Source organism: Aethalodelphis obliquidens, unplaced genomic scaffold, assembly GCF_003676395.1.
Source record: "Aethalodelphis obliquidens isolate GAN/ISIS:26980383/991018 unplaced genomic scaffold, ASM367639v1 scaffold3, whole genome shotgun sequence".
NCBI classification, from domain to species: Eukaryota; Metazoa; Chordata; class Mammalia; order Artiodactyla; family Delphinidae; genus Aethalodelphis; species Aethalodelphis obliquidens.
Genome location: NW_020837947.1, coordinates 19,918,451 through 19,934,287, shown reverse-complemented (window position 1 = coordinate 19,934,287; position 15,837 = coordinate 19,918,451). Strand labels below are relative to the sequence as shown.

Here is a 15,837-nt window from a genome sequence, read left to right as displayed (position 1 = left end):
ATTAGCAACAGTACAGAAGTAATAATATGAAAATTGTGAAATAAATAGAATATCTTTTTCTGTACTGATTATTAGCTGAAATGATACAGTAGAAGATTCAATACAACTCTATAGAAAAAATTAGAATTAATTTCTCATTTAAAAATATATGTGAAAGAGATAAAGTAGTTAAATTTAAAAAAACTAAATGATATAAATTCAGCTTTGAAAACAAACTCTCAGGATACAATGATAAACTGAACTCTGGTGGAAACATAATTCTGCGGTTAACACCCACAAGCAGGAGTGTACAGGGCTCCCCAGTGCAACAACAGACGACCTGCAGGAGTGTTGGTTGATGGTCTGATTCTCCCTAGTTTGAGGGTTTAAAGAGACAGGAGGGTAGAGTTGGGTGGGATTGGGACTCCCTCTGAGTTCTGGGTCCATGTAGAGATATTACCAGATGAGAGGCTCCCCAGCATTTATTAAGTGTTTATTCTTCCAGACAGTCTTCCAGTGCCTTCAAAACAAGTGTCACCTGAATCTCCTCTCACACCCAGGCATATCCATTTTGGTCGTTAATCCTACTACTCGACTTAAAAACAAACTCAAACAAACCTTGTCTTGTTCTATCGTTCATGCCTGGGGTATTGACACTTGTATTTTGGGGTGTGCTGTAGCCTGTGTTTCTTTATAGCCCTTTACATGATTGTATCTTTGAAATAGATACAATTTCTATTTTGTATCCTACATGTGAAATACTTTTAAGCACATTGTTAAAAAGCAAAATTCAACTGAGTAGATTTAAAGATCTCATTGGCTTTATTCAACGATCTATGAATAGGACAGAAGCTCATCTAGTAAAGAGCAAGGAGCTTCAAGGAATTGTACAAAATGGAAGGCTCTTGTAGAAACTGGGGGGCTGAGGCTGATAACAAGAAAGTTATTAGCAAAATAAAAGAAAGGACTGGTTCAGGCCAGGACATCTTCTTTTGTGGGAAAGGGAATACAATAGTCTTATTATATAGATTCCCTCACTAGTGCTGACCAGGACATTCCTGACTGATTGGTTTATTCCACTCCTGGGAGAGGCTGAAACTGCAGTGAGGTTAGGTATTAAGTCTCGGTGGGGTGTAGCACAAGTGACTCCATTTTGGGCTTATTGTTTCTTTTTAACAGCAGTTTTATAATTGAATCCAACAGATTTGGAATTATCCATTGTTTACAATTTAGTCTTCCTGATTTGTGTCTTCATTTTGATGACAAACCAATGGCATTTTCTTAAGGAAGCTGTTGTGCTTTTATGATATCCGTTGCCAAGTGGGATCATCTATCTTATTTGGATCTTGAGCAGAAGGGTTTGTTTTTTCCTTGAAGTGTTGACAGTCAAACTTTAAGTTTTCCCTTAGATTTATTCTTATGTTTCCAAAAGTATAATCTTGGATTTTCTGCCTTTAAAAGACTAGAGAATGGTAGGAAGTGTTTGCGAGGGTTCAAGAAGTTACATAAAACCTGAGGAACATATACGTTTACGCTCACACAGCATTCTCATGTGCTACCCCTGTCCCCTCCCCAGAGGCCCCTCAACCCTAGTCACACACACAAGCACACACAAACACACAAGCACACACACAGAGAAAGAATCGATATTACTGATAGAAGTATTCCATATTCTTTGTATATTCATGCATGATGAAACCAAGATTGGGGGGATTAAAAATTCCAAAATGTTACCTCTTAGGTCTTTAAAAAGATATTACTCAGATAAATGACATCACATCAGGTTGCCAGAATGTGTTTTCTGTCTTTATGCTTTAGGCACCTGAATGCAAATTTGATTACTTGGGAGCCCTGCTTGATTCCTATATATAACTTGTATAAGTATATGTAAAGAGGGTGTTCGAAGAGCCTACATTTCGCCTGTGTCAACTTCATTCCGGAGATTCTGTTTTTTACACAGCACCTCTCAGCTTCTAGTATACTGTGTAACTTACTTGTGAAGTTTATTGTCTCTTCCTTATTCCCCCCGACTTGTGAGGAGAGGTCTAGCGAGCTGAAGACAGAAAAGCAGGCATTCCACTTGACAACATGGAGTTTACTGATAATTTTGACAGGACCAGTTTGGGTGGAGGAATGAGGTTAGAAATCAAATAGAAGTGGGTTGAGTCCTAAATGGGACATGAGGATGTGGACTCTTCATTTGAGAATTTTGTCTGCAAAGAAGAGAAAAGGGGTGCTAGCTAGCAGGAAATATAGATGCAAGATAGGGGGTATGTTGTTGTCGGGGGGTGGGGAGAGAGAGAGAGAGAGAGATATTAAGGATGGCAGACCCTTCAACATTTACATTCTGAGACTAGTCTTATTGAGACTAGTGGATTAACTGCACAAGAGTTGTTTAGAAATCTTTGGGAAGAACCTTTCATAGGAGAGGGGATCACTCCTCATTTTAAAAAGGGGGAAAAAAGACAATCTGGCAGATGGAGGGAAGTTTATTGATTTAGTGGTGGGAAGATGAAGGAATTCTAGTCTGATGGTTTTTAGTTTTTACAATGAAGTGTGAGATCCAGTTAAATGATACTTAGGCCGGGAAACGTACTGAGGTTTGGGGAAAGAAATGGCTGTAGTAGATTGTTGTTTTGGTCTCTAGAGGCACATTTATTAGGGAATGTAGTTCATTTGCCAGCACTTGGACATTTGAGGTTTGAAGTCAAATACTTAAAGTAGAATCAGTCTGTCTGTTGAGTGATTTTCTCCAGCTGTATTCATGCACAGCTGCTCCCGTCCAGAGACGGCAAGTAATTGAGCTGATCCATGCTTGGGTTTTGCCATGAGTGAGAGAAGCAAGAGAGATGAGGTTGTTTGTAATGATTATAATGATGGACCTCAGACTCAAATTTAGACAGATTGATGAGAAATATTTTAAAACCCCAATCGTGCAAGTACACTTCCATATTAAGAACTCAGGCTTTAAATCAGACCATCTGTGTTCAGATTCCATTTCCACTGTTTACTAACTGTGACCTTGAGCAGGTTGTCTAAGTGTGTCCTAGTTTCCTTCATTTGTAAAGTGGGGATAATATTGGCACCAAACTCAGAATTATTGTTTGGATTTGAGGTTACACATGGAAAGAGTTTAGAAGAGTACCTGGTGCAAATTGAGCACTCAAATAATAGACTATTACTGTAATTAATGTTATACATCCTCACCTAGTGTGTTCTCTTTCACTATGTACAGCAAAGAAGAAATATTTCTCTTTCTGTGATTGTCTTATCCAGAGCATTATACCTATTCTTTTTCTCACACCTGTATTTTTAATTAACTCACTCACCTACAATTTTTTTCTCTTATACACCTTTAAAATTGGAATGGAATGATAAATGGAAAACCCACAAAATCCAGTTTCAAACATAAAATTGGATCGATAAGTAACAAGTAAGTGTGTTTGGCAAAGTGTCCGTTTTTGGATAACCAGGATCCCATCTCAAAATCTTTTAATGGAAAAAATGAGACCACTCTAATGAGAACAAATGCATTTAAAAAGTACCTTCCCCAGAGCAGTCTTTGCCCAGACATTAGTATCTTATCAACGTTACATGTAAATTGCTGTTGGTTCATTGTCTTATATACTGGGCAGTGTTGTGACACAACATTCTTTGTGTTCTGTTCATTGGTGTACAATCTTATTTGTGTTTAACTTTCTGTGGCTTGTGAGAATACATTATGAATAATAATAGGTAGAAGCATATGCTACTTATTAACCTTACTGGTTTAATATTTCCTGAAAGTCCATACACTCTAGGGTCATGTGTTATCCCAACTGGGACACTTAAGAGTACAGGGGCACTTTAATAATCATATGTGACAGCAGGTATAAACCAGAACTGTCCTAGGTGTTGAAGGATAATTTTAAAAATTAGGTAATGGAGATCTAATGCACAGCACAGTGATTTATAGACACCAGTGCTGTATGATAAACTTCAAAGTTGCTAAGAGACTAGACCTTAAATGTTCTTACCACAAAAAAGGAAATGATGATTATGTGATGTGACAGAGGTGTTAGCTAATGCTGCAGTAGTGATCGTATTGCAATATACAAATATATCAAACCAACATGTTGTACGCCTTAAACTTACACAATGTTATATGCCAATTGTATCTCAATTAAAAATAAAATTAATTTTAATAAAATTTAAAGTAGGTAAAATCTTGACTTGTACAAATATAAAAAGAGCATGTGTCAAAGATTTCATTCAACTCACTAATTAATAAGGGTATGGGTAAGAAGTTGTAACAGGTTCCAAGGAGAATACTAAGTACGAGTCTTCACAGTCAAGTTAGGGATGCTAAAATGAATTAAGGATGGATGCAAAGCTGACAAATTGGTCAGTATCCATCAGGACAATAATCAGTTGCATTTGAGTGGACACAATTTGCATTTTTTGTGGACAAAATACCATTTGCATTACTATCAGTTTTCTTCATTTTGCAGAGTTTAAAATAACCCAAAGATAATCTCAGCTACACAGGTGTATCACTCACTAATTTCTGGCCCACATCAAAGGCGTCACCATTTTTCCCCACGCAAGCAAAACTGGTCTGGCTGGGCACCCTAGTTAGTTATATGTTACATATTCTCTCTGTTGTTTGCCTCATATGATTTGGACTTAACTCCTAATTGATGCTTGGTTAGATTTTTAATTTTTCGTTTTATTCTTGGACAGATTCCTGTGCCTGTTCCCTCTTACAAAGAGGATCTTTAGGAACAAAATTGCAACTTTATAGCTTATCAAGCTGTACAGTATTAAGTTCTACTCCTCTTTGAGTATATTTGAGATTGGCCAGAACCTAAGCTGTTGTTATTTTGGGGGGAAAATGCTTCTTTTATTCTGTTTTGGTTGCCTCCTCTGGGAGGAGTGGAAGCATTTTGGCAGGATGAGCTGACCGATCTGCAGCTGTTCAAATACTTTGAGCCTTTGGCTTGAGTGTGGATTTTGCTTTAAAACCCTCCCCGCAACTTACAAAACAGAAAGAATGAAAGAAAGAAAATCCAACTGCCAACTGCATCTACTACTTTTTTTTCTCTTTAACTGCTGTTTGGTAAGCTGCAGTTGTACTTTCGTAACGAGAGGCTGTGTTTATTTTCAGCGTTGGCAGTTCTGCCTAATGAATCAACTGGTATTGAATTCACAAAGGGAGGTGCCGTTTCCCTCCTTCCATCTGTTTGCCAAATGTGTGTGTTCCCTCAGCTCCTAGTGGTGGTTTCAGTAAAAAGAGCCATTAGCAAGAGGGTGTTCTCAGTGGATTCTCAGTCCTCTGTCTGACTGCTTCGTGGTGTTTGTCCCTTGTGGTACCATAGAGGTTGTTTGCCAAAGCACAACACTTGCGATTCTAGAGAAAGTGTACTTATATTTGTTGTTTCAGTATAAAGTTGGCTCTGCGTTACTCATAGTTTTAGTTCGGTTCTTGAGCCTTGGTTTGGTCCTCGAGCCTGGTTTGGTCCTTCACGATGGGATGTCCATCTCTGAGCAGTAGTGTTGCTATGGGGATTGAAATTACTCCAGAGAAGAGACAAGAGATCAAGTGAATACTGGTAGGCTCTCTTAAAACTGGGAGCCTGTGATGAATTTCTTTCGATTATACTGTATTTTCAGCAAATCCTTCTTTAATTCTTCTTTTTCTTCTTTAATTCTTATTAATAGTAGGGAGGAGGTTGTTTTATTAGCAAAATTTGGAGATGTCTTTTCTATTTTTATTTTGTACTTCCGTTCATGTATTAGGAGCCCTTTACGTCAGTACTTCTCAAACTTGAATGTGCATATGAATCACTTGAGATTTTGATGAGATGAAGATTCTGGTTCCATACAGTTAGGGGTCTGAGATTCTGCATTTCTGTCAAGCTTTGGGCTACACTATGAACAGTAAAAATATCAGGGCACACAGCTTTGGTGCTTTCTCTGTGGTCTTTGGAGCAATTTAGAGATTTAGTCAAAGGCTAGAATGATGATTTGGTTGGTGTTTGGTAGCAAAATATTTGGAAATATTTGCCTTCCCATTGGTGTCAGGAACCCGGTAGAGGAATCAGACAACTTTCCAACTCTTGCAGAGGCAGACCTTCACATTGACCATATGTTATTTTGTTTGAGATTTTGGAATTTCCAGGACATTTTACATACCTAATTTCAAATCTAAACTTGAAGTATTTTTCAAAGCAAATTATGAGTTGTTTGGGGGTTCTGTTACCTGTGTACAATAACTTCGATTATGTTCTTTTCGCAGTTACATGCCCCACTTCTTGATATATTGCATAGGTTTTAAACATTAATTTCCCTGAAATTTGATTGTATGAATATTTTAATATCACTGTCTCTTGTGTACTGTGCAATTTCACTTAGCTTACTAAACAGTTTTATAAAAACTGAGTGTCATCCAAGAAGTCTTTGGAGTACTATTAAATGTTATTACTCTATTCTGACCTAGATAATGGACAGTAAACTATTTTTAACTAAGGCCACTGACCCACTGAAGAGCTGTTCACACACACACACACACACACACACACACACACACACACACAAAGAAGGAACCTAACGTAAGCACTACATTCATCTGTATTATTACCCTTACCTTATTCCCCAAAACTTCTAATTAGTTTTGGAATTTACAGAAAAAGAGAAAGTATAAAATCTTGCTTCTAAAGTGAGGAATAAGGATCATGAAGAAAACTGTTCCAATACCTATAAAGAATACTGGTTAACCAGGGGAGTCTGAGAGCTGAGAGAGGAGTGTGAAGTTAAAATGACAAAAGAGAAGCACATATGTAAGGGGAGTGGAGAATCCAGATACTCACGAAGAGCATATCAGGGAGGAGAAACAATTTTTTTTCTCTACCCTCTTAGGTTCAATTTCTGGTGACCTCTAAATTAAACTGACAAAAGGCAAATTAGCAAGAGAAAAGAGTTTATTTATGGATGCAATCTGCATACAGTGATGAGTAACTCAAAAAGGAGGTTGGAATTTGGGGCTTATATATTCAATGTAGTAGGGGAAAGGCATTGGGGAGAAAAGGCTCCTATGAGAAGAACCAGTAGGTTTCTTTAGGAAAGATATGTGTTTCTTTAGGAGAACAAACATGAGATAAGAAAGTTTGTGATAATGTTTGTTTGTGCAGGTGCTAGTGGTTTTTTGTCTTCTTCATAGCCCTGAAACTCTCCTGAGGGGATTTTTATGGTAGCCTCATTTCCAAGAAGATGCTACTTTTAAGTCAGATAAAGGAAGCTCTGACAAGGCTTCTTTCTGCATTTGTTGACTCACTTAAGATAAGCTTTGTACCAGCTCTAGGTTTCTGAGTGAGTCCCCACAGGGAAAAAGGGCACATTTACACTGAAGAGAGAAGGACTCAAGGTTAAAGAGGGGGAAGACTCAGTAGATTGTGAGGTGGAGACGTTATTCACAGTTAAACTATTTCTCTGTTCTTTAGAAATCTGATTAGGACTTCTAAAGTTTAGCAAGTCTTCAGAGCACTTCTGCTCTCAGAGGATTTATTCTGAATGAGAATCTGTGTCTGCCGAACTTGAGTAGAATTATTCTGGAGCCTACGCTGATCTGGCTACATCAAGGCTGAGGCTCCAGGGTCCATGACAGTCACATTTTATGTCTAGGTTTTAATCTTTAGTTGTAATGCTGTTTGAAATAGATAAAGCAAATTATTTCATGCATAGTTTCATGATATAATTGCTCAAATAAAAATCTGTTTCATATATTAAGTAATAACTGGGCATCAGGTTTCTGAGTGATCCATCGGGGGATAATTTTGCATGTATTCTTAAAAATTTGAATAAAAATCCTATTTGCATATTTTCTGTGTGACAGTTATTATTTTATACATTCTTTTATTTAAATATATTACTATTTTTTTCCAGTCATCAAACACAGACAACCTCTTGGGATCATCCTAAAATGACTGAACTCTTTCAATCTCTTGGTGAGTGTTATTTTAGTTAATAGTAATGAATTAACCTAAACAACTGAGAGTTGTATATTCTTAAATGGACACTAGTCGCCATCTTTCCTTACATGGCATGTTATGTTTAAAGGATCATGTCATGGGCATGTGAAAGCCGTTGAACTTCTAAGGGCAATGCAATAAACAGATTTTACCTTTCTTCTTAAGAGAATGCAGGGTTTGAAATGGTGTGAGCCAAAGAAGGTTGATTTTAAAAGGAGTGTAATTTGTTTTACCTCTCTCATATCGAGTCATCTTAAACTTCAGCTCTGAGTGAAAACAAAAACAATTAGAGTACAGCAGCCTCTAATCCAGTGCTTTAAATTTGCTTTTCACTCACTTTTTATTTAGTAAATATTATTAAATTAGCTTGCCTAGTTTCATTTTGTCTAAGTTGTCATTAAAAGCTAAATTCATTTTAATATAAAAATGCATGAAAACACGTGAGATGAGAATTATGACCTTGTAGATTTCTAGTAGAATGTGACTTTGAACTGATTATTTAGCTGCTTCCCTTAGGTCATTCCAGTGGCTTTGAAAGAGTTTTCTTTTGGGGGGAGCTAAGGTGCTGCTGGAGGGGAAGAGTGGCACCCCAAAGCTCTCATGCCCACTCCCATTTCAGCAAGGAGGGGGCACTCCTTTTTATCTCTTTAAATATCAGGCTTCTGTGTGAGCTTCTGTTTGGGTAGGTGAGGACAGCTGCAAAGGTTGATGAAGCAAGAGAAAAGCCACTGGATTGTTTAGTTGGTAAAACGAAGAGGCCAATGTTGATGATTTCTGAGTTTTCTTCTAACTCTTCTAGGCTCTCATACGGATACTCTCTCTTTAAGGGGACAGAGAAAGAAATTCCAGTGTCTTCTCTTTCTCAACTTGATGCTAAATCTTTAAGACTTTTTAAAAATCAGGATAAAATTGACATATAACAATATATTAGTTTCAGGTGTACAACGTAATTATTCGATATTTGTGTATATGTGAAATGATCACCACAGTTAAGTCTAATTAACATCCATCATCAAACATAGTTACATAGTTTTTTTTCTTGTGATGAGAACTTTTAAGATCTACTCTTTTAGCAACTTTTATGTATACAATACAATATTATTAACTGGAGTTAATCTATTGTTTCTAAAGATTTGAGTATTGATTATAGTATAATTTTAACCAGATTGATAAAAGGGCAGAGGAAGCAAATCGATCAGGACAGAAGGAGCATAGAAATAAGACTAGCTTTGTGAGTGGTGAGATGGACAGCCTAGTTGACAGAAAACTGATTGTCCTTGGGGAAAATGCCCTGCAGGAGGATCCCTCTTAGCAGTAGAGAAGACAGGGCCCTCGGCCTACAGTGGGATGTATTTATTAGGCCATGGAAAGTCAACAGGCTGTGTTTCCTTTTCCTCATTTCCCTCCATTTCCTTTTTGAAAATGCTTTCTTGAAATCTGTGTAGCACTGCTTTGAAAAGTATCTCACCATGGTGCTAACGAACATTTAATTATTTTCTTAAATGTTGTAGATTTTAGGAATAGACCTTTTCATGTGAACAGACATAATACTTTTCCATCACTGAAGTAAACAAATATATTCTTGCCATTCAGTGTAAGTTAAATCATAAGCATGTTTTGAATGTGTTCTGTTTCCCATTTCAGCTGACCTGAATAACGTACGTTTCTCTGCCTACCGCACAGCCATCAAAATCCGAAGACTACAAAAAGCACTATGTTGTGAGTTTATCCTGCCAAAGTTAATCACTCTGTTATTTGGATTGCCTTTCTTGTTTTGTTTTGTTTTAAGACCAAGATAAATGAAGAGGGTGATGTGTGTGTGGAGTTAATCTGCTTTTCAGTGCACCTCGCTCAAGGAGTTGGCTGTGTTTCTGTGAATGCTTCATTATTCGCACCAGCAGCATGCGTGCAGTAGTAAAACCAATGAGCAGATGCCATTCTCAGTTGGAGAACGAAATTAACCAAAATACAGGAGTCACATGAAAAGCTTTTTCAAAAATTATGCTGCCGCCCAATTTAAAAGGATTAAATCAAGGAATCAAAGTAGTAGATCATTGCCTTTTTAGTACTTTGGATTCATGTACAAGTGTAGGATTCCAAACAGTTCGATTCAGTGCAATCATATAATAAAGGAACACTGAAAAATGGCATTCCTGACCCAAATTTGAACTGGTACCTAGAATATTAGATAAAGGGCTCTGTGTTCATTTAAACATGTCTTGAGACATTTAATGTTATCAACATGAACTTTAACCTGTAGAGAGTATGTTCAGAGTGGTAGTCTGTGATAGTTTTACTAAAGGATTATTCCTTTCCCCATAACCTAAATTTAAGTATATATATGAATGCTTGTAATAGAGTATAGATTTCAGCTGTCTGGATTCTATTTGTGCTTGCAGTTTTAATGATTGAGTCTACTCAGAGAACATTTAGGCTTTGTCAGGTAGTTAATATGGAAAGTAACATTTGCCTATACGTTTACAACAGCATCATTTGAATAATTCCAAATAGTCCTGTTTGCTGCCTCTTGTTAACAGTTGTTGTACGTCTAGGCTCTTCAGTGAAGCTTTGCAGAATACCCTTAGAAAAATGATATATTAAGGTTAAAAACCTGCTCTGTAAGTCAGTAGAAATTAGAAATACATTTTAAGCTGGTTACATGAGGAGAGCTGAGGAAAGAGAAGCGTAGAATCATTCCAAGAAAATATAGTAACGCAAAGCTTTAGAATAAGAGAAACAAGCTACGTGTGGAAGAGCTGTCTGAAGGGCTGAAAAACACCTCCAGATGAGGCGATGGACGAGAGGCTGAGATGGCGTGGAAGCCCGTAATCCTTGGAGCCCCAGAAATCATTGGCAGGTTGTAGTGGTTACAGCAAGTATGGCGGAATGACCAGTCTCAAAATACAAAGCCAGCACACTCTGGCTCGTGGTCTGTACGTTGAGCCGTAAGGGAATAGGAAGTGAATTAGGAGCACTCAGAAGGGATTTCAGTGAGCTCAGTCGGGCCAGGGTGACAGCAGTTTTGAAAGAGGCTCAGCTGCATGTCCAGAATCTAGCTGACAGACCTGGAAGGGCTTCTCAGGCCTGACGAGCTATAAAATGAGGACAAATGACTCAGCCACAAAATCTCCGTTGATGGGAGACTGCTTTGTATCACTGTGAACATGGGCCCAGTTTTTAGTAATACTTCTGGGCAGATAAACATATTAACGCATTTGCTGTTTTCTTCTGTGGGTTCTTCTGAGTCCTAAAGAAAAAACTCCATCCTTCAGCTCATCCCTCCAAACCAGAGAGGAGCAGAAGAGAGATGCCTCCCACCTCTAAACTAAACGACATTTAGTAACACACACTTAGAAACATGCTGGGTTGTGTTCGATTGTAAACGTTCGAGGTGATGTCCTTAGGGCCACCTGGCTGCCACTTGCCCCGCTGCCTCCTGACCCCAGTGCTCTCCTAGTGGGGCCTTGGCACCACTGACCCAGCTACCTGTTTATGATTAATCTGCTTCTTCCTCTCCCATCCTTTCTGTTTACTCGAAATGCCCTGACCCTTCTTCCTCTGCAATCGTCTGTAACCCCTTAGTCCTCCCAAATTCTGTTAAAAATTTACTTCTTTTGGAAACATTTACAAGCTAATCCCACCTGCCTCCAGTTTTTCCAGAACTTTATGATGGCCTGTAACGACTTTTTCTCCCATCAGCACCTCTTGCGTGGCTTTGTGTGACAGATAATGTGAGGAAAATTGCCCCATCTGTGTCGACACCTGCTTTAGGTCAACGGTTGCCTCTCATTTCACGTGACTCTCCACCCAGCAGTGTCCTAACAAAGAGGGCACACTGTTGTTACTGTCATTGTTCATTCATTTATCGGCCTCCAAGACTGTGCAAGAGATAAAACAATATAAACAGACTTGGTTCCCACACTCAAGGAACGTAAATTTGGAGATAGCACGTTACACGTGGACACAACCCCCCTGCTTACAACAGATCCTGCTGCCCTCAGCACAGAAAGGCCTTTGCCTTGGCCGGTCTCTCCATTCGCCTCATTCACCACGGCCCACGGCGGGCTCTCACAGTTCTAGTGGACATTGAAATGGTGACCTCTGTATTTTGTTCCTCTTGCCTGAAGAGCTCCTGTCTTAGCTCTTTGTGCTGGTGCGTTCTTTTCCTTTTTAGGTCCTAGTTTAACTCACCCGTCTCTAATGAGTCTTTCTTGGCTACTCTACTCCAAACTAGGTCACTCCTGATTTTCCATGTCATAGGTTCCGTTCTTTTCTTATGTGGCACTTGTCATAATATTTGATATTCTATGTATTTACTTACTTACCATCTGTCTCTCCAAATGAACTAATCTTTTATGTGAGGGGTGAGTCTGCTTTCTTCTCCACTTCAGGCCTCATACAATCTCTGGCACAGAGCAGTCTCCTAGGACACAAGTGAATGATTTTTTTTTTTATAAATTTATTGATTCATTTATTTATTTTTTGGCTGTGTTGGGTCTCGTTGCTACGCGCGGGCTCTTTCTAGCTGCAGCAAGTGGGGGCTACTCTTTGTTGCAGTGCACGGGCTTCTCATTACGGTGGCTTCTCTTTGTTGTGGAGCATGGGCTCTAGGCTCACGGGCTTCAGTAGTTGTGGCACGCAGGCTCAGTAGTTGTGGCTCGCAGCCTTTAGAGCACAGGCTCAATAGTTGTGGCTCACGGGCTTAGTTGCCCTGCAGCATGTGGGATCCTTCTGGACCAGGGATCAAACCCATGTCCCCTGCATTGGCAGGTGGATTCTTAACCACTGCGCCACCAGGGAAGTCCCCGTGGGTGAATGCTTTGAGTTTGAAAATTATCGGAGTACTCCAGGAAATATGTATAGGATTTATAGCAGCACTTATTAATAGTAACATTTGTTTCATTTTGGCATATTCATAAATATGATATACAGCAGCAAAAATAAACTAGTAATCAGCATCAACATGGTTGAATCTTAGAATTTTAAAGTTGCGTGAAAAAAATCAAGTAGCAGAAGAAATTTGTACAGTTTGATTCCATTTATTTATATAGTTCAAAACCAGGCAGAACTAAGTGCTCTGTTATTTAGGGACACATATATACTTTCAGAAATTTAAAGTGAAATACAATGATTAGTGGTTCTCCCTGTGATTGTGAGGGGATGTAATTAAGGAGATTTTTCCAACGAGCTTCCAACATACAGTGATAGCCTATTTCTATAGCTGTGTAATGAATTAATGGGAGCCTGTTCTATTATTTTTGTTTAGACCACACTTATACATATTCTTTTGTGTTTTGATTTAAAAACTTTATGTGCTAGGCAGCAACAGAGAAGCCAAAGGGAAATACTGACAGAGATTCCCTTCATTGTGAAGAGTAAGGCAAAGCTTCCTTGAGTAGGAAGTATGTCAGCCAGGATCTAAAAGCCACATAGGATTTAGGCACAGGATTTAGGAACATGGCTGTAATCAAGGGTAAGAAGGAAGGGAGTTATATTCATAAGAATCAAAGGCTTGGATGGAGTTCAGGGAACATCATGTAATAATGGAGTCTAAATGGAGTAGCTTATGAGCTAGTTTGTCCAGTATTCTGAAATGTCCTTAACATCAGTTTAGGTCCAGTTTCAAGGTCATTTTTAACGAAATCTTCTCTGATTCCCTTAGTTTTTTGTTCCTCAAGCTCTCACAATGTTGTGTTTAATGTTTGGATAGTTTCTTTACAGATTGGGGTGCTATAGAACAGTTTTCTGTTTTGTGTAAGTTAGGACATAGGGCCAGTCGTGGATGTAATGCGTTAGACAATATCTAAGATCAAAGGACCAAGGGAAGAGAGGACAAGTAGAGTTCAGGTGAAAGGTGATGGAGGCTGAGCATAGGAGGGGAGATGAGGGCATGGGTTTGTAAGGAGGAAGGAGAGCTAATAATTGGGAGGATTTGGGACTTGATAGATTGCAGAGTGTGCAAGAAGGAGAGTGGTAGGATATCTTGGGATTTGCAGACTAATGGTCCGTGTAGTAACAGCATTACTGGATTTCTGCATAACAAAAAGGTAAGACCTTTATTTGTACATATTAAGGTGGAGATTCCTGGAAGACGATACTATAGCTCTGGTTGGGAACAAAGCAGCGGGAATGTGGATCAGGTATTCAAGCAGGAGATCAGGATGAGAAAACAGAACCTGGAGTAATCCAGAGAGAAGTAATAACTGTAGTAATGAAAGTGAATGAGAGCATCAGGTTTATAGAGGGAAAGGGCAGACATGAGACCTTGAGTGCCACTGACATTTCTGAGCTGTCCGGGGAAGAGGAGATAGGAAAGGTGCTAAGAAGGGACAGTCAAACAGAGAGGAGGAGAGTCATAGAAGCCCAAGGTCGGATGCTAAACAGTGTGTGTTTTTGCAGAACAGGAGAATGACGATCCAATTCCATTCAACCCCCTTTGCCTCATTGTGGGCTTAAAGAAAAGCCTGAAAGTTGGTAGAAAGTGATTCTGCTATTTGTTTCATTTGCTGCATGACTGAGCTGTCATTTGTCTCCCTTTGAAAAGAGATAATCATAATTTTCTGTGACTTAAATGTAGTCAGTCTTTAAAGGTACCTAAATGTGACACACTTCAGGGAGATGTATTCCTGGCTTAAGCACGAAGGCAAAGTGTCAGAGTAAATCACTAAAAATTGAAGACATAATAGTCTGTGGGATGTGGCAAATTACTGTCACAGCTACAAAGTGTATCACAAAGGAGGCTTTTCCAGAAGAAATACAAGGACAGCCTGATTCAGGAAGTGGTCTTTTTGGAATTTGGTCTTTTGTCACCTTTAGGCCATGTAGGGATGTAATAGCAGTGCTGTGTTGCTGGCATAATTAGTGTTGAAATTCAGAAAACTTAGAGCATTTTGGCAGTATTTGAATATGTTTCTTTATATCTGTGAGGAATTATAGCTCTGTGGCCACTGTCATTTATTAAGCACTTCTCTTTGACAAGTACTGTGAAGAATGAATTTGAATTTTACTCCTGCCCTCTGGAAGTTTATAATTGAAAATAGTGTACAGTGCCAAGAAATGAGGTAAAAATGACAATGAAAATTCCAGATGGTTCTTTTTTTTTTTTTCTGACACCATCTCGAACTCATGTGAAGCGTACACAGGTTACTTTTGTAATTAGCTGAAATTTTACCAGTGATGTATTTGACATCTAGAGGAAACGGACTGATCTTTTGTCCAGACGTGTGTGTTCTATATTTGTGTCTTTCTCTCTTTTAAAAAAAATGACCTCTCTGTTGAGTTGTTTTAAAAATAATTTTAATCTGCATAATTTTAAAGCAGTTCTTTTCCATTGTAGATAATTTGGGGAAAAAAATCATTCTATGGTATTTAAGCAGCTAGAGTAGACACATTTCATAAATGTCTTTAAAAAATTCAAAATTAGGGCTTCCCTGGTGGCGCAGTGGTTAAGAATCTGCCTGCCAATGCAAGGGACACAGGTTCAAGCCCTGATCCGGGAATATCCCACATGCCACGGAGCAACTAAGCCCGTGCACCACAACTACTGAGCCTGCGCTCTAGAGCCCGCGAGCCACAACTACTGAGCCTGCGTGCCACAACTACTGAAGTGCACACGACTAGAGCCCATGCTCCTCAACAAGAGAAGCCACTGCAATGAGAAGCCCGCGCACTGCAACTAGAGAAAGCCCACACACAACAAAGACCCAATGCAGCCAAAAATAAATAAATAAATTTATTTTAAAAAAAAAATTCAAAATTAGTGGTTATTCAATGGTTAAAAATAGAAAAATACAAAGGAAACTGTTTGTTCATTTTACTTAACTGTCAAAATATGTCATGCTTTTGAGGGGAC

The 15,837-nt window shown here is 38.8% G+C and overlaps 1 protein-coding gene across 15 annotated transcripts in view; it reads left to right on the top strand.

Annotated features, from left to right (window-relative positions):
- UTRN (utrophin) overlaps positions 1 to 15,837 on the top strand; it is a 506,668-nt gene that overhangs the window by 424,286 nt on the left and 66,545 nt on the right. For all 15 annotated transcript variants that reach the window (XM_027084340.1, XM_027084307.1, XM_027084323.1 and 12 more), the window contains 2 exons: positions 7,900 to 7,961; positions 9,630 to 9,704. In XM_027084340.1, the coding sequence (XP_026940141.1) occupies positions 7,900 to 7,961; positions 9,630 to 9,704 (137 nt within the window). The remainder of the gene's footprint in view (positions 1 to 7,899; positions 7,962 to 9,629; positions 9,705 to 15,837) is intronic.